General features: G+C 46.7%; 1 protein-coding gene across 18 annotated transcripts in view; it reads right to left on the reverse strand.

The window, feature by feature from the left end:
- The window catches only part of SHANK3 (SH3 and multiple ankyrin repeat domains 3), a 374153-nt gene that overhangs the window by 81839 nt on the left and 266290 nt on the right, over positions 1-26024 (reverse strand). For all 18 annotated transcript variants that reach the window (XR_014317924.1, XR_014317925.1, XM_082764921.1 and 15 more), the window contains one exon: positions 5704-5786. Coding sequence is in view for 16 of the 18 variants with exons in the window: in XM_082764921.1 (XP_082621047.1) it covers positions 5704-5786 (83 nt within the window). In the remaining 2 variants the exon portion in view is untranslated. The remainder of the gene's footprint in view (positions 1-5703; positions 5787-26024) is intronic.

Here is a 26024-nt window from a genome sequence, read left to right on the forward strand (position 1 = left end):
ATCCTCCCAAATACTGCTTCCAGACCAGAGCCTGCAGGAAAGCGTTAGGTCAGAAGTATGTAATATGGGTAACAATTCATCTGTAAGTGCCTACACAGGAAGGAAATAAAATTTAAGGAGGCTCTTTCTATCCTGCTGACAAGGGCAAAACTAAATCAAAAGCTTTGGAATTAAATTGCAGAAATTCTCACTGGTAATGACGCAGAATTTCCTAACAAGGAAGTCTACTGTTCATTGCAAAATCTCATGACTTTAAATCTCAAGAATTATAATTTGTACCAGTCAAGAAATCACCACGTTAATACCAAAGCTTTGTTTGTACAATTTGATCACTGTGGTCATTTCCTGGTCTTAAAAATCTACTGTCATCTGGGCTGCCGTGCACCAGAGGCTCAACCCTCAGCTGCACCCCGAAGAGTCGGGAGAAGTCCTGAAAGAGACAGGTCCTGTGAGCTGTCACTGCCCTGAGCTGCTTGTCTTCACTAGGAGCTGCTCCCAAGGACCTGACGCAGTAAACCCCAGCCCTGACTTTGACTCTTGCAGCATTGCAGCCGATCTCATTTCAAGATGAAGGCTTCACATTTACAGAGTGAAAAAAGAAAAAGGATTCTAAATCGTATTTACTGTAGGATATCTTAGCTACTTGGTACTTCTCACCCAAAATCCTGAAGGCATGTCCCAGAATATTGGAGCTGGTCAGTGAATAACGAGCACCTACAGAGTAAATGTATTTGGAGGTAGGAAGAGGAGGGGTGCCACAGAGGTTAATTAAAATCAGCTCCTGAGTTTTAAAGTTTCTAAGGCTAGTATAAAAGATGGGTCAAAAGCAGCATTTACCATACCTAGATTCTACTGAGCTTTGTTTCTACGCTTCCATTGGATCTCCATAATGATGATACCACCCTTAACAATACAGATGACAGACTTGGTGTTTGAAATGCTTCAAATACATCTTCCAGTCCCACTTTGTTATCATCCTGAGGGTCACAAAGTGTCACAGCACTCCTCTGCATAAAGGCCATATTCTGAAAACCATAAATAAGCTCTTCTAGTTCCATGAAATGTTATGATACCAGTATTGTCCCAAAATTTGCTGCAGGGCTTTAGGCCAGCTTCTCCTCTGCCTGCTAGACCAACAGTGAGATCCTCAAGCTCTCACCATGCTTCCTGGACCATGCCCCGTCCTTGTGCCCCAGGGCTGTGCAGAGCAGGAGCTGTGACTCTCATGGACCTTCATAAGGCCACGAGACCCAGCACCAAGCAACTCACAGCACTGACACTCGACTTGTAGGGGCTTCTGTTGCTGAATGTCAGGTCTTCACACAAAATGTTGGACAGGAAAAGAAACTAAAACTCCCTCAAATGCCCGACGGATTGCTACAGATTGAAGCAACTACAAAGCTTGGATCCAGGTGGCTGGATCACTGAATTCACCCAAGGCGATTTGTCTCAGTTACTGCAGTAACATCAATTCTGGCTGTTCTTTACACAAAGGGATGCAAACAAACATCTTTTGCTGAGTATCAAACTTTAACCCTTCCTGCAGAGAAAACCTGGCAAAAGACAAGTGGGAGTTGGCGAAGCACACGAGTCCTAAAATGCCATCTGTGCAGAGACCCTCCCTGACCTGGCCTTGAGCTCTCCGAGCACCTTGCAACTGTGTCTTGACTGTGGAACCGGGCCAGCCCTGGGCATTTGTAGGACTGCAGAAGGAATGCTGGCTTGCTGTGCCCAAGCTCACATGATGACCAGGAACAGGCAAAGAGACATTTGTGATAGCTGCACAAGCTTCCAAGTACAAGACTGGAGCTGTGTGGTCACACTGCCCAATTTTCCCGTGATGCTAAACATCATCCAGTGTTCATGGGGAGTGTTCCAGAGGAGGCTGGAGACAATACTGGTCCCCAGGCGGTTCTGCTGTGTCCCAGCAAGGAAGGATTGGGCTGGGTTACAAACTGAGCCTTTCCTGTCTGCCTCAGCTGGCATCTCACTACTGGCACTGGGTTACCTGGCAGCCCCTGCATCTACGGGACGCTGCTGCCATGCATGTGATGCCAGTCCCACGCTTGGGCTGTCTGAGACCATTCGTGGAGCAAGGGACCCAGTCTCCAAAGCACAGCCACACTCGTGCATTGCTGTGCCCAAGCTTATCAGCTCTGACAGCTCTGTGTGACTTGCTGATTAAGTTGTCCCCCAGTGGGATTTCTGCAATATGTCCCACCGGACCTGGCAGTCACCCCTGGGAATTGCCCAAGCCACACAGAAGCCAGAGGCAGGTTTGGAGCTGAGCAGGAGGTGAGCATGCCACATGGGTTTGGCAAGCTCTCCATAACAGTCCGGCTCAAATGCGTGGACAGACACTGAACGTGGAGGTGGAGGTAGTGCTGTGTCGTGTACAGGAGTGGAGAGGCTGCAGACGGCAGCAGCGGGGACACGGGGCTGTGTGAAAGCAGGGAGCCCAGGGAGGGAGGGCACAGATACAAAGCTTGCTCCAAGGAGCAGCGAGAGCTGGGCAGACCTGGAAAGTGGGTCTGCGTCCTGCCATCAATACAGGTACTCTTGGTAGAGCAGGTAAGTGCTTGCTTGATTGGAAACCTGGCAAAAACAAACAAACAAACAAACAAACAAAAAAACCCACAAAGATTTGCAACATTTTGGAAAGAAGCAGGAGCAAAACAAGCCCTGCACTAGGTTGGTACGACATCTTCTCGCCAGCAGCATACAGGATCAGCTGCTTCAGGAGATACACATATCACAGGAAGCAACAATCTTGGGAGACTTCTTGAATAACATGCCCTGCCTGGGGACTTCTCCCCAAATTAAACAGACAAATGGAAGCTGATGCCATGGAGCAAGGACTTTGGGCCATTCCAATCTCTCTCTCTCTTTTTTTTTTTTTCTTTTTTCCCCAAACAGAATTCACATTACAGGCAATATCTTTGCTGTTCATTAAATTATCTCCTTACTTAGTAAATGGCTGAGTCAGGGACTGTGTCCCCCTCCACCACTTTCACAAAACCCAGAGTAACCAGACACCAAATGAGTTTGAACTGGCACAGTCAGCACTCCTTGCTCAGGGAACAGGTAGCATGGATTTGGTGAGACCATGTGTGAGGTGTGGTCACTGCATCAGCTGTAACAACCACTGCTTACAAGGATGGCCCCAGGGAAGTATGTAAGAATACTTTATGAATCATACTACTACAGGGATAGTGCCTGATCTGTGGTCATGCTAGGCAGAAAGACAGAGGTTGCTGGAAGAACCTTCTATGTATGCATAGAAGAGTGACTGAGTTCAGGATATTATATGCCTAGAAATATCATCTCTCAGCATTTTATCATGAAAACGTTTCATCTCGTACCTGTGCTCAGCACAGCTCTATCACCTGTGTACGTGAAAGGCAGGGCTGGTCTCTGGGCTGGGAAATGCAGCAGTAAATCCAGCTGCTCACCACTCTCCTTCAGGGTGCTGAGTGAGGGTGCTGCCTCACTGCTGCCCCTTGCTCCATCCACACGACTCCCCGAGACAACAGCTGCTTGCAAACCCCGCATCAGAAAGCTGCACTTCACCTCCTGCAGGGATCCAGGAATAACCTCTGCCCAAATGCCCCACTGGTTTGACTGGGACCTGGCCTCCCCCAGCTGCTGGAGGCAGAGGGAGATGGGCTGGGCTGGGGAGGGCTGGCTCCCCCTGCCTGGGATGCAGCCAGTGGGGCAGTGCCACACGGATGGGCAAACCCAGCTTGGAAGGAAGCAGCACGACTGCTGGAAGCTGTGCAGGATTCTCACACCCTCTGCAGCATGAAGTGCAGCTTCCTTTGAGGATCATCCAGCTGTGTCTCACTTAACCAGCTCCTTCCCTCTGCAGGGACTTTGCTGACTCTGCTCCCTGCCATTCCCGGGCTCCTTCTCCAGATCACCCCAAGAGACCTGAAGCGCTTTGCGGTCTAAATGGAGCGTGAGCGGTGCTGCCAGGTGGGGCCAAGACAGAAGATCCCAATGCTGTTTCCAGCGTAAAGCCCCAAGCAGCAGGAAGCACGAGGCTGAGTGGCTGAGGAATAAGGGGGTGACAGAGCTGCCACAAGCCCCTCTCCACCAGGAGGGTGCTGCTCCCCGGGGGGATCTGCAGACCCACCGGCACCCCTGCCCCAGGCGGCAGCACCAGAGACCGCGTCCACCCCGCGGGGGCTTCCGAGACGCGGCCCCTGCAGCCCTGCCCAGAGCCCCTGCAGAGCTGCGAATGCCTGAACCAGACCCAGGTCCCGCACAGCCTCACGCCCACTGCCCAACCCGCTCCAAGTCCGCTCCCTCAGCCTTGGCAGACAAAGGAAAATACAGAGCTTGCAGATGTTAGGAGGGCAAACGCAAAAAAAAATGGAAATAGGGCACAATTTATCCCATTTTGTCCTAACATGACAGCTGCAAGTCTGATCCGGCAAAAAATCGGATGCCATTTTGAGCCCTGAAGTTTCACTCCACATTACACAGACTGATGTGAGCAGTACATGGACAGACACATATGTCACATATTTAGGGAAGGGGAGAGACTGGGAAGGAGAGAGACAGCGACCATATTCTGACTGGAACACAAACACACCCCCCGGCACACCGAGCCCCTCCGAGACACGGACAGAACAAAGGCAATTCAGGAATCCTGACAGAAAATCACACCCAAGATTTAAGCCCAAACCACAACGATCTCCATGCACACGGAAGTACAGGAAAGGTGCAGCTCTACCAAAGGAGCCGGCAGCCACTCATTTAAGCTTTCCCTCCCGCATCCTGCACCCTACATGCAGGGGAGGGACGGCAGCCTGTGCCGCTATGCCTCTGCTGTATTTCTATGCTGACAGCAGCTGCATTTCAGAGACCCCCAGCCTCTGCCGTGCCTTCAGCCTGGAAATGCAGGCGAGAGCAGCCCCAGCCTGCGGGGGACCTGCCCCCCATCGCAGGGGCTGAAGCCCATTCCTGTGTGAATATGAGCACATTCATTAGCAGTCCTCAAGGGACTCTTTTTGTAGCAAAAAGATCAGTTCCTTGAAACAGGAGCCACAGAAACAACCGGGTCCAACGTGCCGGTTGCCAGCGCTCAGGTATTGCAGGGCTGTGCAGGTGAAGCGTGCCCCAGGCACCAGCAGAGGCTGGCTGGCAGCACAGGTCCGAGGCAGAGCTTCCACCAGCCTGCCCTCGTGCTGGGGCTGAGCCCCAACACAGCCAGGGCCCCCAGGAGGACCCCAATTGTACACACTCAAAGAACAGTGAAAAACTTCAAGCACTTAAAAAAAAAAAAAAAAAAAAAAAAAAGCCATGGAGGACACTGGCCCTGCCCCATGGGGATTACACCTGTACCTGGAACGGCAGATGCACTTCATACACCCAGTAAATAGGCAGAAGTGAAAACTCCTACAAATTCAAGGCTACAAATACCAGTATCTGTACCAGAAAAACACCCCAGAACGTTCAAGAGATGCACATTTACCATGAATGGCATTTTCTGTACAATGCACGTACCCAGAAATAGACTGCACTCACACTGCCTAGCTGTCAGAGAAGGAGAAAAGAGATTCCCTTAGGAGACCCTGATGCACAGGGGCTCGAGGGCTGCTCCATGCAGCCAGGGAAGCAGGGTCCGGAGCACTAACCGAGGTGACGAGACGGAGCTCTCCCCCAACCCCAGGACCAAGTGAAAGAAGCAGCCCTTACCTTTGGCCCCTCGCAACACAAACCCGAATCCCTCATGCTCCCTCTTCTGCAGCACGGCCGTCTTCTCCTCAATGATGTAGTCACTGGGCAGGAAAGAGCACAAGAGAATGATGCTAGGGTTAGATTTCAGCACCATGCTGCCAGGCGGAGGTGGCCTTTGTGCCTGTGACAAGGAGACCTCTTCTCATCGACTGTTTCATCTCAGCAAGGAGCTGGGAACACTCTGCTTCCCTCCCTCCCTTGCCCAAAGTCAGAACAAAAAGACGAAAGCTACTTTCCCTCAATAGGTAGGTGGAGGGAAGCCCTGGCTGCCTGGATCACCCTTCTGCCCACCGGTCCCCTTCTCAGTCACCTGCATACGCATGCAGGGAGCTTACTGATCCCACTTTGGGCTTCCCTTTAAATGATGCCCTTAACATATAACTGAAGAGTGGAGCGCCTGAGCAGAGGAGGTGCGGGGGGAGGCAGCCATCCATCCATCAGGGAAGATGCTCTGAGACTTTCCAGTTGCCTCTCGTATGAAAAAATTAGATGCCTGACAAAAGGAAAGGTGCCTCTTTGGTAAGTTTCCTGGGAGAGAGAGCAGAAGAGTTTATATCCTCATCCCGATGCTCTGATCTTCTCTTAAAATCCCCCCCCTCGTTGCTAAGTAACCGTCTGTCATTAGAAGAGGGGGGATGCATTTCATTGTCCTATTTTAACAAAGCCGCTCTTCCCTGCCCTCAACAGCAGCTAGACGAGAAGAACGGAAAAAAATCCGGTGCTGGAGAGAGAGGAATGGACGCGTGGCTCCGAGCAGCCCCCGGGTGCTGGCGGCCCTTCCAACCAAAATCGTCCACAGGCTCCAGGAGAGGCGGGGGGGCACGGGGAGAGGGCTTCTCTCCGCAAACGGGAGCTGAAATGCAGCCCTGCAAATCCCTCCCAGCAGAGCCGCATGTCTGACATCAGAGTGGAATTAATCAGGGACCTCGGTCCTGCTCGGCAGCACGGCAGGACGCGTTACGCACCGCGCCACAGCCCGGGCAGGCAGAGGGGGACGGACGGCGTGCGGCGGCCCCCTGACCACACGCGTGGGTGCCGGACCCCGACCCACAGGCAGGGCACGGAGCGGGCACGGAGCGGGCACACTGCGGCACGCAGACCCGCCAGCCCCACGGCCGCCCCCTGCCCCGTGTGTGCCGCAGGGAAGCGGCTGCGCCACGCTGGGACCACGCGTCCACGCCAGGGGTGCGGGAGCCACGCTTTGGGGTGAAAAAGGGGCTGCGGGTGCTGCTGCACGGGCCTGGCTGGCGGCCCCGTTCTGTGCAGGCTCCAGCAGCCAGAGACGCCCCCAGACCGGGTGCGCCTCTGCACCCTGTCCATCTGCAGCCCCGCCTGACGGCGATGCCTCTGTGAGAATTGCCATCCGTTTTTTGGTAGTTTTATGGCTAGGCCGTTAACATCACAATAGTATCTGGCTCTCCTATCACAGGTGGGCAGATTCCTTTGTTTTCCAAGACCAAGGGAAAGCGATCACAGAAGTGAATACATGCCAGGGCCACAGTACCAAGGCACTCTGGAAGACTCGGAAAAGATGCTGTCCGACACAGAACTCAAGCCTAAACTCCTTGGACTTCCCTGGTATTTCACTGTGTGCTATAATGTTATAATTTTGGACATCCTTTGGCATTACACATTAAAAAAAAAAAAAAAAGGTATCTATAAACCCATCACTTTGTGCAACAAAGTACCTAGGTGTGGACAAAATTCAACAAAACTATGTGAACTGCTTTAAAGGAGGTGGCTGCTGTCACACAGTCATCCATTTATGTCACATTTTCAACACATTGCCTGTCTTTCAAAAGCAGAGCTGGGTATGCATATGCTCCTTGACACGTGTAAAACTCTCCCTTCTACAACAAAATCCTCTCTTCCAAGCCTAGCATGTTCTACTGGAAACAGATTCATACACAACGCCCAGAAGAGGCCATTACAGGAGAATGATTCTCCTGTCCACCTAAGGGCAGCCAGACAACCTCGAACCATGATTCCTGTATCAAGCCTTTACCTTCTCCTTGAGCCATGGCTTACTGTCTAGGAACAGAGCTAGACCTAAGACATTTCACATCCAGAGGAATATCCCCCCTTTTCCATCAAGCCCTTGTAGATGCCCTGTGTGAGATCTTAACCCTAAACCATGAGAAATTCTGCCACCTCTACAAGCGTGCGTTTGTGCAGGTGTATGTGCAGGGGAAGGAGAGAGAGGGAAAGGCAAACAAACGTTCTGTACAAAATTGTGGTTTAAATTTTAGCTAGTGGTGGGCCAAGTGCCCAACTAGTCCTGCTGTGATTGCTTTATCAATAAAAAAGTAAGGAATCCATGATAAAATTCTGTACCTAATTCTTCCATAGGACCTCTGTGGTTGTTTTATCCAGATGACAAAATAAATAAATTCTTGAAAAAAACACTTGTATCCTGTATAAGTACAGTTTATGCAGCCTCCAACAATCCTCACCTACCAAGACTTCCTCTAATAATGTACACCTTTAAATAAGCTCAGCCCACTGCTGCTTTACCAAAAGTTACCTTGCAAAAATATTTAATTCTTTCAACCACCTCTGAATTAAACCTCCACCTGCAAATAAACTGGCGAGAAGTATCTTAATTTAAAATCTAAACTTGTCAGAAACAACAGGAAAACTCCCCAACATGCTTCTTTCTGTCTCTGGATACTCCACCAGTATGTATGTAGAGCCACCTGTGGGTTTTTTGGAAATGCTGGACATTTATTTGTTTTAGTACACTCCCCTCCTCTATGTCTTCCACAGAGGGGTTCATAACCGATTACAGTAAAATCCAGTGGACACCTTCATTTTTTGATACAGCCACACTAAATAGTTCTATAGATAGATCTATATAAAAAGTGAAATAAAAACCCACTAAATTTTTGTGAACTAGAATCATGGGGGAGTAGAAAGTCACCTGAGATGCCACTGATTGACACTGCTAGAGCTCTGAGAGCTGGAAAAAGAAGCAAAAACCAGCCTGGAGAAGGAGGTGAAGCAGTGCAATCAAAGATCTGTGATAGTGTCATACCAAAAAAGTAACCTGAATTACTCATTTCTTTATTTTTGTCTAAATAAAAATAGGAACTTTCAAAAAAATGTAGTGAGGAGTTATTTGAATTTTAAAATATTTGAGAAAGATTAAGCAAAATAGTGATTTAATACTCTTGGGACATAAATGTTAATCAAGTTATGATACCTTATGGAAAACAGCCCCTCAGGTTCACTGCCAGATTACTGTGCCCTACATGTAGCTGGTCAATGAGTAAGCAGATGAGCTAGTGTAACGGCACAGAGGCATCAGAGCACGGCCCTTCAGAGCTGCTGCTTGAGACGACACAAAGCCTGATGGGTTGCCTCGCTCCCGCAATGCTGGGGTTGGGTATCAGACCTCCTTCTGCTGGTTTACCTTTTACTGAAACCACATTACAGACAGTTAATGCACTTGACCAGGGCTAATTATTTTAGTAAATTTGTGACTGTTTAGAGAGACAAACCCAATAGATCAAATGAACAATTACGAAAAAATAGCAAGGTTATGACTGGACTAAATAGCTACAATTAACTCCAGTTATCCTGGTAACACTGTGATGGCAAAGATGAGCTTTGACCTAAGTGGAAAAAACAGCAATTGGAGGAATTCAATGTTTTTTTTCTCCATTATCTGGGCCGGCTGAAGTTCTCTGAAAGTGCCTGGGGAGCTGGTGGAAAACATCTGAGAGCTGTGATGGATTGTTCTGAGAACCTGCATGGGATGCATGACACTCCAGAAGATCTGAAAAAGGCATCACACGCATCTTTAAAAACAGGCAATAGAAAGATCAAAGGAAGTATAAATTGAGGTAACTCATCTTTAATTCCCAGGAAAACTCTCTAACAAACAACACAATAGTTTAATAAAACATCTAGAAGAATAGAAGGTGATAAATCCCAGGTGCATGGATTTGAAAGAACAAATCGTGCTAAACTGACCTAATTTCTGTTTGAACATACTAGGTCTCATGAACATGGGAAAGGCAGTTCTGTGATATATATCTTGATGCCAGTTAAACACTTTGAATGCTCTCACAAGACATTCTCACAAAAAGCAAGGGGAACATGAACTGCTGCACAGTGAGTAAATAGCTGGTTTGACATTTTTCACTGTTGAACTGGATGGAAATATAAAGTGGGATTTAAAAGTGGGTCTGTCTTGGGACAATCTCAATGCCTTCACCAATGACTAGGATGTAATAGAGAGCAAACTTAAACTTGCGGAGGATCCTAACTCAGAGGACAGCAAAATGTTGTAAGAGAGGATTTGTATTCATGTGGTACCATCACTGGAGCAATGATCTAAAAAATACTGGAGGAGAAAGGAAAGTGCAAGGCACTAGGCAGGAGCTATGAAAAGAAAGGCAGAGGCTGCAGAGGGACTGGCTGGACAGCCAGCAGGGAAAGCCAGAAATACCACTTTGGACTCAGAAGCATCAGCTGCAGTGTCACACTGGACAGACTGGAGAAAAATAAGCAAGAGTGCTGTCTAAGATCTGACATAATCCTTCTGCCCTACCCCATGCGGCAGTAGCCTTGGGAGTCATCGAGTTAAACGTGGGCGTACATAAAACAAGCACCTACAGTGAGCAAGTTGCTCCAGGCTCCTTTTAGACTCAATGGAGATCTTTTTGGTGAAGTCAATGGAGCTGTGATTCATCCCATGCTGAAATGACCGCCTACATTTTGTCAAATGAATGGCACCCCTGGCTTCACTGACTGCACACATCTGCATCGACTCTCAGGGAAAGCCAGGGCGATGAGCGCAGACACCTACATGGTAGACACCTACAACAAAGTGATGTGAATCACATTCCTAAAGTTAGATGAAGAGCAGCTCAGCTGTCCGGTTGCCAGCACCACACTTCCAGAAAGATGTGGGTCAACAGGAGAGAGTCCTGAGGAAGACATCTGGAAGATAAAGGGCCCAGCAAACATAGCCTGAGGAAAGACCTAGTTTGATGAAGTGACTCAATTACTCCCAGGAGAAAATGCTTACAAGGTGCCACACCACTTTTCAGCAGTAATGATGCATGCTGAAGCACAGGAACAGAGGTGGTGGTGGAAGGTCACTTACACGGAGCTTTTAGATCATTCCTCCTCAGGAATAATTTAAGGGCAGCTGAGCCTGATGTAGGTGGAATATGAACCACATTAGGCCTCTCCCAGTAAAAACCTCACTTACATACCTTGGTGTCGCAGACCCACAGCCAGGCAGTGACGGAACAGTGTAATTCTGCTCAGGTACCTTGTGCAGAAAATGTCTGATGCAACAGAAGGATGATTTATAGCAACGATGAGTAACTGGGCCACAGGCCAGTCTCTGGGTACAACAGCCCAGGTCTTTGTGGACAAACTTTCTTCTCTGCCCCAGAAAATCAAACCAGAGCACAGAGCAGCTCTTTCCAAGCTGCATTTCAGAAATTGCCTCTGACTAGAGCTGGCCTTGCTCTGTAACTGGGATTGTCTGGGAGTTGGCCCAGTTCAAATCTATCCTGTGGAGCAAGCTATCAATGAAACAGCACGGATGAGTACGGCACACAGGCCTCCTTCCTAACCCATCTCACTTCCCAGGGCTGGTGATGCTTTAGGGAAAGCAATCACCGTTAGACTTGTACACCAAACACTTAAGCTTCTAGCAGAAATCAACAGGGTACAGGCATGCTCCCTGGAGGCTTGGGATGGACTGGGCACATCGCTATCGAGCAGGTACAGCATCCCTGGCAGCAAGGAGGCCGTGGAGATCTGGCCAGGCCCGAGCGCTCTGCAGAGGCAGGTGTCACAGTCCTGCTCTGCTGTGACACGGGTGCTGGCCAAAGAGTAACACGGCTGTACTGGCTCTTTGAATACAAGAGAAAAAGAATGACCACAGCAGGTCAGACTAAGCATCTCATCTCGAACATTTACTGCCAGCAGAAGCCTGGGGAAGAGTAAAGGAGCAGGTGTCCTAAGTGTGCTTCTGTCCTAGAAGAGCCTCCTAGCCCCTCAGACTGGCAGCCAGGGGACCTGAGCAGTAATATCAGAGTGGAACTGGGAAAAGCCCTATCCTGAATGGAAAAATAATCCACTTAAAACTCCATGAAAATGGATCATGACATCTCTGGAAATGCAGGTGACAGTGGTGCTTCTGTAATGAAAGCAAAGGACACCAGGAAATGGAGAGGGGGCCAGAAAGGAGCCTATTTATGCTTGTAACTGATCCTAAGGCACTGATTATCATCAGTAACATTTTCTGTTTAATTCAGTCAGGAGGTAGCTCATTAAAGGCACTGATTATGAACTACGTCAAAAGCAAACTGACACATGAAAAGCAACTCTTCCCCCAGAAGAAACCACCTTCCAGCCACACACATACACACACACAATTTGAAAGCGCAGCAAAATCCCAGGAAGGATGTGTTCTTTGAGATCACTTTTCCCTCCTGCATTGGTCAAACGCATTTTGTCATCAGTTAAAAACCCCAAGGAGGGCTGTTCAGTCCTAGATGAAATGTGGGCTTTGAGAACCAGAGAAATTCTGAAGATCAGATATTGCAGAAAGTGAGGAAGACGGTTAGGAAAAAGTGGCACCTTCCCAATTCAAATATGGACAGTTTTCACAGGATATTTTCAGTACTGGAAGCATTTTATTTAAACACAACAAACCAGTAAGTTCTAGGAAGTTAACCAAAACATTAAAATAAGGCAGCACATTAAGGGAATGAGAAGTCTATGATACATTTCACCAGGACTTCAAACCAACAGAGATGATGAGAAAGCTGTTAAGACCTTGCTGAAAAGCAGTCGAGTGAAGGAAAAGAAGCCATCGCAGAGATACAGAAAAGGTAAGCCTGTGGAATAATCAGGCTGATATTAATGCAGGCAGAAAGAAGCTATTTGTCCCAAATTTTTCTCCTCACTTGCCAGAAAAGGCATTGCAGCTGGAGAGGTGCTGCTCTCCAGCTCCTTCTCACCGGGCATGCTCTCCACCAGACGTGCCGAACCCGACACACCGACAGTGACCACGGGACGCGGACCAGCGAGCGTGGCCCCAGGCTGCAGAGAGACGAGATTCATCATCTGTGACTTCCAGCACCGCTTCTTCGGCAAGCGGTGGAAAATGGTGTCGACTAAAAAAGGAGGCAAAGGCAGGCTCTGATGCATGCTTAACGCTGCTAAATTACACCTGTGGGAATTCTGCTCCACAGAAACAGCATTGTTCAAAGCTGACATCGGAGCCACTCGGTTGTGCAGATGCACAGAGAGACAGACAAGGTAACATGCAACAGCATCTCAAGTCTTAAGATGTATCGCTAGCTCATGAAGCCTATGCTGCATATATTTAAAGGGCAAAATCATCATAAACAGGGACGTTACAGTTATTGGTATTGCTAGCTTCAGTTGCTGTCTGTACTGAGAAAGAATAGATGACGCCTAAAATCTCCCTTTGCCTGAATGAAAGGAGATTAAAGAACATTATGTCTGTGTTTGTCCAATATGTATTTATGGAAGAACAATGCATATTTCTATAAATAATAAAAACAAGTCCCAGAAAATCCAAATTCTACAATGTGGATTTATCTGATCCTCAGCAAAGGAGACAGATGGAGACTGTTTAAGGACACCATGCTGGAGACACAGTGCAAATACATTTTGCAGATTGAGAAAGAACAGAAAGAAGCTGGCATGGCTAAACAGCAGGAAAATGGAGGTTATAAAAGACAAGAAAACATCCTTCTTAAAGCTGAAACCATGGCCAAGTGAGGAACAAGGAAAGAATTGTAACTCCGTCAGGCTAAATGTAAAAACATAGTTATGACAGGCCAAACATAAATCTGTGGAACAATTTGCAAAAGGCATCAAAACTAATACTAAAATCAGTTTTCACACACATATGAAGAAGGAAGCCTACCAGAGAATCTCTGGGGTGGGACAGTCACAGTGCCAAAGCTCCACGCAGGGTCACAGACCGCCAGGACCAGACTGCAGACAGCCAAGGTCCTGGAGCACCCTGTGTCTGGAAGAGCAGCGCTCGCTGCGGTGTGCGGGCTCCAGCAGGGCTGGGCTGGCGGGCGCACGGCACCGCTTTTTGCAGGACAGCAGCAGAGGAGGCAGCTCCAGGCCTGTGATGCCAACACTGGACACGGCTCTACTACTGGGATACAGCAGACAGCCAGCACACACAGGGGTACATCCCAGCATCACAGCTGGGAACGTTAGCGCAGCATTTTAAGAGAACGCCTTGCCTCCTAATCTTACTGCAGTTCCCTGAGGTCATGCATATGGATGCAGAGAAAGGAGGTCCCTGCCAGGCTCTGTGATTCAGAGATTCTCTGGGATTTGTAGACAGTGGGAATGAACCAAACTTATGGGGGTGCAGCCAGCCCCCTCAGGAAGCTGTCATGGTCCCCCAAAATTACCAGTGCAGAACAGCTTGTGTCTGCACCATTCGGATACCCCTCTTCAAGCCCAGTGCCTATGGACGTGCACAGCACAAGGACAGGAAAAAGTGTTGGAGGCTACAGGGCCTGCCAGGATTGTGCTGGTGGATCATGCAGAGAGGAGGCAGCTGAACTCATAAATCTCACCACCAGCACCTTTACGAAGTGCTAGCTTGAATCAAATCTCCCCAGCACCACAAGCAGGTTGTGTTCCAGGGATGCAATGGGCCAACACTGCAACAGAGCAAGGGGTAAACTGACATGCAGCCAGAGAGAATGGCCAAAGACAAAGGCCTGCAAAAAAGAAGCATAGATACAAGTTATTTGACAAGAGAAACTGAACTGAAGCCAACTTACAAAACCATTTGACAAAGTCCTGCACTGAGGTCTCCTGAGGAAGCCACGAAGCCATGTGATAAGAAGGAAGGTGCTTGTATGTTCAGTTTATCAGAAGGTAGAAAATTATAGGATTTCACATCAGATTAAAAGTCAGCGGTGGAGTCTTGCAGGAATAGGTGCCAGGACTTAAGCTGCTCAACATACCCCTAGATCACTTATGAGAGAGGAATGAAAGGCAACCAGGTTTTCTGATGATGCTGAACTATTCAGAATATTAAAGATGAGGAAAACTGTGAAGAACTGTAGAAAGATCTTCTATCACTGGGGTTAAAAATCTAAGATGAAATGTAATGTTGACAAAAACTGAGGCACATGAGGAAAAAAAATCTCTCCTCATACATAAGATACCAGGCTCTGAGACGACCATTACCAACCAGGATTAAGAACTCTGGGATATGGTAAACAGCTCAAGAAAAATGTCACCATAATGTCCTACAGTGGCCAGGAACTATTAGCAAAGAAAACTGAATCAGACAGAGAACCATTATATCGCTGGCACAGTCAAAGTGCCCCCACACCTTAAATACTTCTGGTTGCTCTGCTCTTCCCATTTTGGAAAAGAATACAATCAAACTAAAAAAAAAAAAGGTTTCATAGATTTTTGGAGGTATGGAAAGCTTTTTTTTTTTTGCAGAAGCAATGAAGCAATGGTGCAGCTTAGTACTACATAACCTGGGAAAAACACAGTTCAGGGGAAATAGTTCGACCAAATCCTGAGTGCTGTGGAGGCTAACTTTATGGTCACTCTAGGGAGCTCTGGATAAACCCTTCCCAGCCCACAAACCACACCCCCGCACTGAAAAGACACTTGTCTGCCATAAATACATACGATGGTACTCAAAGTGTTTTCTTCTAGGAAACCCACTTTGCATTTGGGAAGAAATATGGCTCTAAGGAGTCAAAACCGTTACACCTAAGCCACTTCTGAAATCTTGCTGGTAGAAACTGCAGGACCAGCAGGCTTGCACAGATGACCCATGCAAACTTCTCAGACAGCTGGAGTCACTCACTGCACTCTCTGGTTGCTTTGACAATGTACACAGAATCATGAAGTTTCTGAATTAACACCACTGACAGCACCGAAGACTGGCTGTCCGTGGCCTGGTGAGGAACGTGTCAGTGATGGGACGAGCTGGCCTGCTTCGTGCTCTGGCAGCTCAGATGTTTTAAGTTATTCACACTGATAGCTCTGTTCCTGCAGACCCAAACTGGAGAAAAACAAAGCAAAACAAAACAAAACAAAGCAAAACCCCTTCACACATAAAACAAAAGGTGAAATCTCAAAAAGACCCAAGTATTTGATCATACCTGATAAGAGATGAGAGCTTCAGCTGCTGAAGAAATGGTTAGAGCACTGGCAGTCCATACAAAAGTTCCCATCAGCTATTGTCTGGTTTTGGTCATTGCTGCATCGTCATTGTACAAATTAAATCAAGAAAACTTATTGCAAGCCCTTCTTGGAGTAGATAATTAGGGCTTCATTTAACTTCTCCTAATAACTCTATCCACACATACTCAGAACTTCCACAAGTGTGAGCTGAATTGCCAAATATTCTGATGGAGATAACTTGTGTGATGGAGTAGAAGGGACAATGACTGTTAAGTTTGCACAGTCTCCTGGCTTCCTCTTTTCTGGCAAAAACAAACTATACTTTGGACAGATCTTTTAGAACCTTTATGATTTAACTATGACACGATCCTCATCTCAAATCTTTCTTGCTTTACCCTAGCAAATCCTAGCAAGGCTGTTGACAACTATTTGCACTTTCTTCATCTGGGGTATTTAGAGGCTACAGTTTGTCTTCCCGCTGGAGCAAAAGGAGGAGGAGCGGTGTGTGCGGTGTGTGATTACCTTGTCACCATCCTCCTGCTATTAGAGTGCAGGTAGCTTGCTGAGAAGTTATCTGTTCGGTGGCATTATCAGCACACAGGACTTCTATCTCCTGCAACATCTGCGCCATGGGCAGTGCAGGTCAGCAGCACAGCCCTTGCTGTTGACTGGTTTTCCTGTTCAGGGTTATCAGTACAGGCCATGCCTTCAACCCCTGATTTATTGCATCTCTTGGTGTTTTCTCAGACATTTCCACTGATATTTTAGTCATGCCACTCTTGGTGTTTCTTTTACGGCAGAAAGCTGCATCATAGGAGGGTCAGGCTGGGTGTTAGAACAGCTTCTTCACCAAGAGGTGGTCAGTCACAGGGACAGGCTCCCCAGGGCAGGGATCATGGCACCGAACCTGCTGGAGTTTGGGAAGTGTTTGGACGATGCTCTCAGACACACGGTCTGATTTTTGTATGGTCCTGTGTGGAGTCAAGAGCTGGACCTGATGATCCTTGTGGTTCTCTTCCAACTCAGGATTTTCTAGGCTTCTATGATTCTTGAACAGTTTCCACACCAGGACTCGTGAAGTGTCTGGGAGCCCTGGCCTCCTGGTATGTGTCACAGGATGCTGCCGGTTATGTTGACCTGCTCCCTCTGTGGAGTTGGTCATGCTCATTTTGAAGAAGTGATGCAGAACAGCAACTAATCCGAGGTCACTAGATGTCAGGCTTTCTTGATACACGCTTGCCTAATGAGCTGATTGTGTTCAGGCAGTGCTTCAGCATTGTAATACTGGAAGCTGCTGCACGCTGTAGATATTCTCCAGTCTTGCTCTCTAAGTTATTTAATGGTAATGGTTATGTGACCCAAGATATGGGCACTGTTTCTTCAAATCACACCTCTTTGCATTAAAGGTAAATCCAGCTCCTTGTAACTGCAATCCTTTAAGATACCATCCTCATGAAGCTCAAAGGTAGGGTCCCAAATCATTGAGATAATTTGTCTTACTGCCTTTTGAAAGACCTTAGATTCGCAGGATACTTGAAACAGTAAGAAAAGCAGCTCATGACCCCTAAGTGGAGCAATGAATGCAATGGGAAAATACTTTTGCTGGAACTATGCATTGATTTCCAATTTGCTGAGCAGTTCAATACCTTGCAGCCTGGGGAAGGAGTACCTGGTTTTCTCACTTTTACAGGGTATTTGAGTCTCCCACTCTTACTGAAGTATCAGTGCACAAGCACATGACCTCAGAGTGCCTTGTTTTGAGGACTGTGAGCACACAAAAAACTCATCAGCTGATGCAGTAGCTTGCTTGAGGGTCATATGTTTGAACTGATTTTCAACAGCCTTCGTCAGTGGAGGTGGTACGTAGTAAGGGGCATTGTGAAAAATGTTTGAGTAACCTTCTCAACTTGGGTCCTGTAGTATTGTTTCAGTTTTTCTTTGCCATTTTACAGACAGAACATTTTATTGTACAGGCTGTATTCCTGCAACTTGAGATTTGGCCAATTTAGTCCTAATTTTCTAAGAGCTCAATAGCAATTATTTGATTTCTCCAAGAGTACAGATGTCATGTGTGCAGCATCTTACATTACAGCTGCTTCCTTGCTGTTCTGGCAGTTCACAGGGATGACTTCTCTTGCAAGCAGACTCTTGTCATCAGCTGGTTCAGGAGATGAGTCAGAGGACACCTTTAAAATTTCTTGGTGAAACCATGAATGGCTGTGACCACCTCAAAGTGGCTTTTTATGTGTCAGACTATAAAATCGCCATATCTCAGCTCTAGTCATCAGTGTACATCCCTGGACAGCACCCCCATCATCATCAGCTTCCAGCCCTGAAGTAAGGCTTCTTGCCCGACTGCACACATTGATCCCTTCCATGACATCTGCAACAAGAACCTGCTTAATAGATGAGGGAAAGGCCGTGGATGTTGTTTACCTGGGTTTAGTAAAGCACTTGGCACTGTTTCCCATAGTGTTCTCCTGGGTAAGGCTGCTGCTCGGGGCTTGGTTTGCTGGGTGGAGACCTGGCTGCCTGGCCGGGCGCAGTCACAGTGAATGGAGCTCAATCCAGCTGGTGGCAGTCACCAGTGGCACTCCCCAGGACTCAGTCTTGGGGCCTGTATTAACATTTTTATCAACAACTTTGTTGAAAGGATCGAATGCACCCCCAGAATGTTCATGGATGACACCAAGCTAGGCAGGAGTGTTGGTCTGCTTGAGGGTAGGAAGGCTCTGAAGAGGGGGCTGGATGGGCTCAGTGGGTCACATCCAGTTGTGTGACGTTCAACAAGGTTGAGTGCGAGGTCTTGCACTTGGGTCACAGCAACCCCATGCACTGACACAGGCTCGGGGGAGAGTGTCTGGAAAGCTGCCGGCAGAAAAGGAACCTGGGGCTGCTGGTTGACAGCCGGCTGAACAGAAGCCAGCCGTGTGCCCAGGTGGCCAGTGAGGCCACTGCTGTGCTGGCCTGAGGAACACTCCACAGGGGAGTGATCATCCCTCTGTACTCTGCACCTCGAGCACTGTGTTCAGTTCTGGGCCCCTCACTACAAGGAAGACATTGAATTACTTGAGTGTGTGCAGAGAAAAGCAATGAAGCTGGTGAAAGGACTGGGAAACAAGACATGACAAGCAGCTGAGGGAACTGGGGCTGCTTAGTCTGGAGGAAAGGAGGCTGAGGAAAGACCTCATCATGATCTACGACTGCCTGAAAGGAGGCTGCAGCGAGGATGGTGTTGGTCTCTTTTCTCAGGTGACAAGCGACAGGATGTGAGGAAATGGTCTCGAGTTGCACCACGGTAGGTTTCGACTGGGTATTAGGAAGTATTTTTTTCACAGAGGGCAGGGGTCAAGCATTGGGATGGGCTGGCCAGGGAAGTGGTGGAGTTGCCATTACAGGAGACATGTGGACATGGCACTGAGGGGAATGGTTCAGTGACGGGACTCGGTAGGTCGGGTTGATGGCTGGACATGATGTTCTTGAAGGTCTTTTCCAACCTAGTTGACTCTGATTCTAAGAAATGCCTTTAGCATGTACGTATGTCCAGATTAGGAGTATTCTGCCATTGCAGCTGCTCCAGACTCAGCACAAGCAGTGTAGTCACTACTGATTAACACATCCTTTATGGACTTAACTAAGAGTTTCTGTCTCTTTAATGGATGACTTATCACAAATGATGTTTTTTGGTTTGACACCTTCAGTTGTCCAGCTGAACTGCTCTCTCTGACGAATCAGACCAGGTAGGACTGCAATGGTCCCTCCAGGAAGAACTGTGACTGTGCATCACTACACCAGGGCTGCACGTAGAGCCAGGGTTACACCTTCACCTCTCACTGCTGGGCTGTGAGGGACTGCCGACACCACATACAATCTTAGCTCAGCTTCCTGGCTCATTTTAAGGGACTGCATCACGCAAAGATCATTTCACAAATTTACTGAAATTTGATGAAAATAACTTAGCTTACAATACTGAACGGGTCCACTTCTCAAAACCACTTTGCAGTGTTCTGTGATAAGAGAAGACCACATGGACTATCTTCCTGTGTGATCACCACAGAGTAGCCTCTACCACTCTATTTTCTTCCTGGATTTGTGTTTCCACGTACTACTCACAATATCCAATAATTTGCACAATTCTCATTCTGAAGCAGCGGCTGTTTCCTGTGAGTGTGACACATTTGCTTTGTAATAATTATCATTAACTTTTTACTGTAATTAAGAATAACTTGAAGTTAACTTACTCTGGTGCTCTCAATATATTTTGTCATCTCTGTTTAAAACATGAACGCCCAGAAACAAAACCTCTTTTTTGTACCTTATACACTGATAATTTCACATTCAGTGGTTATAGAGGGTTTCTGCCAAGAAAAGACATAACGTGAAAAACAGTTAATTCACTGCTGCCTCCCAAGTTTATCAGCTACTTACATTGACATTAGTGACAGATACACTGACAGCACAAATTGTTTACTAAACTCTGTTTGCACAATCCTAATGTTGCTAATATTCAACACAAGTGCTTCTTTGCTCTGAGTCCAGTTAGAGGTGGCAAGTATCTTCTCAAACTTACAAACTGAGCAATTTAGATCTGAATCATCAAGAGCCTGTCCCTGTCTGGTATGAGCCACTCTTCCGTACATTACTGAATTTTTGTAAATCAATCACCTTCTCTTTCCTCCCCATCTTCTCTTACTTACTGCCACATACTCATAAAATGGACTGCAGACAAAAACCAAATCTCTCCTTTAGGAACCTGTTCCAGAAGTGTATTTATTACACTTAATTTTGTTCTGATAATAAAACATGCTGGTTGTCCAGAGCCCCATGTGTACTTCCACCCATAAAAAAAAGAATCTACATGCAGAAATGATGCTTACTACCATGAAAGACCATGACCACAGCAGAATACAGCCCACCTGAAAAAGCAATCCAGGATAATTTCCCTAGCCCCAGCCCCAGCCTACCCCTGCCCCACCAATGTCACTGAGTGCCTGTCAGCCAAAGCCCTTCAGCTGGTTTTTATTATGGAAGAGTTCACACTAATTTTTTAGAGAGCCTTGTTCACAGCTGATGGTTTGAATTGGAAATCAATGCAGTGCATACATAATGTGCTTAGCCCAGCTTTCCTTGCTGCTAAGCAAGCTGTTTGTCACAGCATTAAGCTTACAAGTAGTCTTCAAAAAATGAAAAGGCCAATATGACCATGACATAAGCATGTAATATCGTGATAAGGATTGTATGGGAAAAAGTAATGATCTGCTGAAAAAACAAATGTGGAAAAATAGCTGTCAGGCACAGTTGCTTCTCAAGGAAGTGGATGAACATATGGATCTGAAACCTTGCATTTCTTTGACTGCCAAAAAAAAAGGAACATGGTTTACCTACCAAGGCAGCAGACCCAACATTACAGATAGCACTGGCAGCCCTGCAGACTCTAAACCATCACCTTGGCATTGGCTAAGGTTCACCTTATTCTCATTCAAACACTTAAGTCCACACAACTCATAGCGCAGGAGTCATATGCCAGAGGCTTCTCTTAACATCAGGGGATGGTGAAGTAAAAAAAAGAACATATTTCTTAAAGCTATAATGCTTTTGACTTCTTGAGTTCTTATACTATAGATTTATTTGTCCACATCAATTTAAAAAAAGAGAAAAAGTATTTGTAAAGGTAATCCTTATGAAAACCACATTTAAAAAAATACCTCCAAGACAGTCACAGGGATGGAAATACTTTGATAATTAATACTTGCACCTTGGGAACCAGTGTATACATATCAAATGTATAGCAACCCTGACAACTATTCTTGAAAAGACAGAAAATAACATAAATATAGCAGAAACTTAAGGAAAGCAAATAGAAAACTTTTTTTTTTTTTAAGATAAATGATCCAATTAATCACAAGCCTGAAAGTTAATTAGCATTCCTAACAAAACAAACACTAAAGGAAAATCACCCTCACAAAACATTCACAAGCAGCAGTAGCATACCAGCAGCCTTGATTGCTTTGAAGCCAGCACTGAACAGTCAGTGTACGGAGGAAGAGGGACTGATTTATAGTTTGATTCTCTCCTGCCCTGCAGCTTGAGTAGTAATTTACACCCCCACAAATAATTATAAAACCCACTGTGATTTGTTAGTATGTTATTCCTACTGTGCACATGACTGTTAGTATTCATACATGCAAATATATGCAACTAACACATGTAGCTCTACAAAATCTCTGGACTAACGTGAGCAGCATTCCTCATCCATGACAGCTGTGATCCAGTGCCCTGCAGAAGGGTGGGTGGCTGCATCAGCTCTAGCAAGTCCTATGGAACTGCTCAGGCTCAGCACCACACAAACGACAGCCAGAGATGACCCTGTCCAGCCAGGAAGCACTGGGGACTTACCTTCTGTATGCCTTAAAAATACCATGGCGTTTCTGGTATACCATAAACCATAATATCATGTCCTTTACAGGCAGGGCAGAAGGGACTGCAGGGCAACGTAAAGGTTTTTTGCCTCCATAGTACCAGTTATGAATCTGAAAGTGATGATTATACTATTGCTAATTATAATTAACATTCAGTCCTGCTACTAACATTTTAAATTCATTATTTATAGATAGAAGCATCTGACAAGTGCTGTTCTGGAGACAGACAGGTGGAAACTAAGTTTTCAGACTGTTTATTTTGTTTCCTCAAACCATGCTTTTGTTGCACCAGTACCACGCATTGAGCCTCCTGCTGCTCTCTGCTATTACCTCTATGCACGGTTTGTACTCTGCAGTATTTCTGTGCCTTTTTACAAAGCACTGAAATCTGCCCTTCCCAGAGATGGGCTGTTGTGCACGCTGCTGCTCACAGCAGTTTTGAAAAATGGCTCTAATAGGCAGTTTGTTGGTGTATCTTGCTCGCGTGCTTAGAGCTAAACTGATTAGTATACAACCAAGACATTCTTCTTTAGACTGCTAAGTACTGCAGGGTACTGTTGCACACTTTTTTATTTCTTCTGCCTTCCTCTGTAACATGAAGTCCACAATTCGGGGTCATTTCAGCAGTTCAATTTTCATGCAAAATTAGGAAAGCAGCAGCACCTTATTTCCCAAGTCAGCTGCCTCCAGGATCTTAGGTTCAATCTTCTCTTGCCATAAGATCTATGAAAACCCACTAGAGAAAGCATGATATTTAATTTCATGAAGATGAAAACAGCTCTTCCAGAATACCAATGGGACCCATTATTAAATAACATCTCTGACTGAAACATCCAGTTTCCCATTTGGTGATTGAATTTTCCCTTACCCTACTGAAGCCCTATTTGGCCTTTACATGAAGTGCCAGAACTGGCTATAATCATTTCTCTGGAATGAATCTTCTCTTCCTCAGCATCTCTTAAAGAAGATGGGCCAAGAAGCTACTTTCAAATCCCCATAGCTGATGTCAGCATATTAAACGTTGTACTAACTGGATTCAGTTCAAATCACAAAACGAAGACCTGTTGCTGCTGTCATTTGAACTTGAAGGGTACCTACGCCCTGAACCAGTTACAGACTCGGGCAGGAGTCCCCTGCCTGCCCCAGTCTCCACCACCACCAGGCAGTCCAGGACCAAGGAGGCTGCGGCAGGCCTGGGGCTGGGACGTGGCTGTGCCCAGCTCTGGCTTGCCCAGCAGCTGCTGGCTCTGCTCTGCCGGCACCGAGCCCACGCAACCAGGCCTGGTGGCCCAGCCAGAGCAGGTCTCACCGGGCCTCACCGGTGGCTCGGCAGGGAGCGACACGCAGAGTGGTGTGGGGCTGGGGGTGGCTGCCTTTGGGCAGGAGACTGAGGGCTCTGCTCTTGGTACTCCTGTGCTCAGGAGACAGCAGTGGAGCTCTGGCCATGGCCACTCAGCACACACAGCGGCAGCAGCTTGCCACTCAGCGCCCTGGCACGCCTGCCCCACTGCTGCCCCCAGGCACACCTGGCCCGTGCAAGCTACACCAAAACAGCCACCCATGGCGCAGAGGACTGTGACTGGCTCCCGGCAGGGCCACCACGGACTTCTGACACGCAACGCGTCCTGGTCCCGCACCCCAGGGCCCAGCCCCAGGCCTTGCAGAGAGGACACGCTTCTCTGCCGCTCACTGACCCCAGCCTCAGGGCTGGCGACTTCCATCAGACTGCCCCCACGGAGGTCAGCCTCCTGAGAAGAAGCCACAGATTTTCACCATGCAGGCCCAGCTCTGATGCTCAGCACAGAGGGATTATCTCACAAAGGGGACTCCACCATGTTCTTTAGCTGTTTAAAAATAAATTACTCGCGCTGTCAAGTGTTACTGCCCATGAGGCTGTGCTGGGCCAGCAGACCCCAGCCCATGTCTGCTGGGTGCAGAAGCCAGTCATTATCGGCCACTCCCTGGCCCCGTGTCACAACCAGGCTGAGCTTGCACAGCAAGCCAGCAGCAAAGCAGAGAGCATGGCATTTTAGTTCTGCCTGGATGATTTGCATCACTTTTTTTAGTTCTTCTTACAATGCATGTTTTCTAACAGATATATCAAAATCTGAATTATCCTTCTCTGTAAATTCAGCACTAGTCACGAGTTCCTCTGGTGGAAGAGTTACAGTCAGCTGAACTCCAGGAATGCAATCGAAAAGAAAACAACACCATAAACCAAGAACACAGGCTGCACTTAGATCTTCAGGACACTACTGGCATAAAGAAAATTTTGGCAAACATTTGCCAAAAGACCATTTAAAACAAACGAGCAAACGGACCTGTACTAGAAATAGCTCCTACTTAACTGAGTGCAAGGGATGCTGCGGATCCTGATTTGGCTGGTAAATCAAAATGACTCCTGCTGAAATAATTTAATCTCACAAAGCTCTCTTATGAGGTGAATCTGCATGGGTTATGTGGTGTAAACATTACTTTGTTCACTTCCAATCTATAGCACATGCCAGCTGTAAAAAGAGATGGCCTTCAAGTTAGATGTGGTGGGTGATGAAATGTGAATAGAAACATAGGAAAGACAGAAATGTCCACTAAGTACTGTGGTGAACTTGGAACAAAGGTGGCCACTGGAATGATATAGGTGGAATGGAAAATTTGTCACCTCTATGGAGTGCATGAAGTACTACCTGTTACAGTGAAGCATTTTCACATCCAGAGCCAGAATACACTAAAGAGCTTTAGGGAAATCAGCTTAGGAGCTATCTCAGTAACAAATGTCAGTATTTAAGAAATTCTGGAAACTTGGGAAATTCCAGAGCCTGGAAGGAGTGCCAGGGATGACACAAGAACTATAAACTATCAGCCTGACACCAATCCTAAGTAAATTAACAAAATGCTTTATCTGGAAGATGGAATAAGAAAAGCTTTTGGTGTTGTTACCAAGAGGTAGATCATGCCAGCATCTTGTCAAGATTCCAATATAATTGATGACAGCAACAATAGGAGACCACTTACTGTGGCTTGATACCACCACATGAATTATCTCTGTACAGTGCAACTTTCTAGTAGGCTGCATTAGTATATTAGAAATTCACTCATCTACAGGTCAAAAAAAATACAGTCAAAAGCACGCAGACACTAGCAGGGACAACTAACTCCATTTAGTCCCATGAGGACCAGTCCTAATCCGTACTGCAGTCAGTGGTCTATACCAGAGCTGTACAACATCTGCACCTTTACAGCTGAGTTATACTCTTCTGCAGAGTCACACGTGTGGCAGAAATCCTAGGGCTGACCACAGATATCAAAAGACATCTCACACAATTTTAGAGACTGTACAGACTCTTATAATAAGCCATACCCAGTTTGTGAATAACATTGTAAAACCCTGATTTAGAAACACAAGACCTATGTGTTTGAAGAGGATACAGAGAATGCTGCCATAGCAGAGAACTGATTATCAGATTATCAGGATTATGCCAATGAACAATCAGGACAAGAAAGGTTTGAAATACAGGTAAATTCAAAGTGTCAAAAGTACAGGCTCTATTTCAGGATAAACAACATTATTGAAAAGCAACAACTGAAAAAAAGAGAATACTGCTGCTGCATTAACTCTCACTGCAATCAAGTGAAGAAAGGCAATCTCTGGACTTATAAAAATTATACAATAGAAAG

Source organism: Aythya marila (genome assembly GCF_965140915.1).
Source record: "Aythya marila genome assembly, chromosome: 1".
Taxonomy (NCBI): domain Eukaryota; kingdom Metazoa; phylum Chordata; class Aves; order Anseriformes; family Anatidae; genus Aythya; species Aythya marila.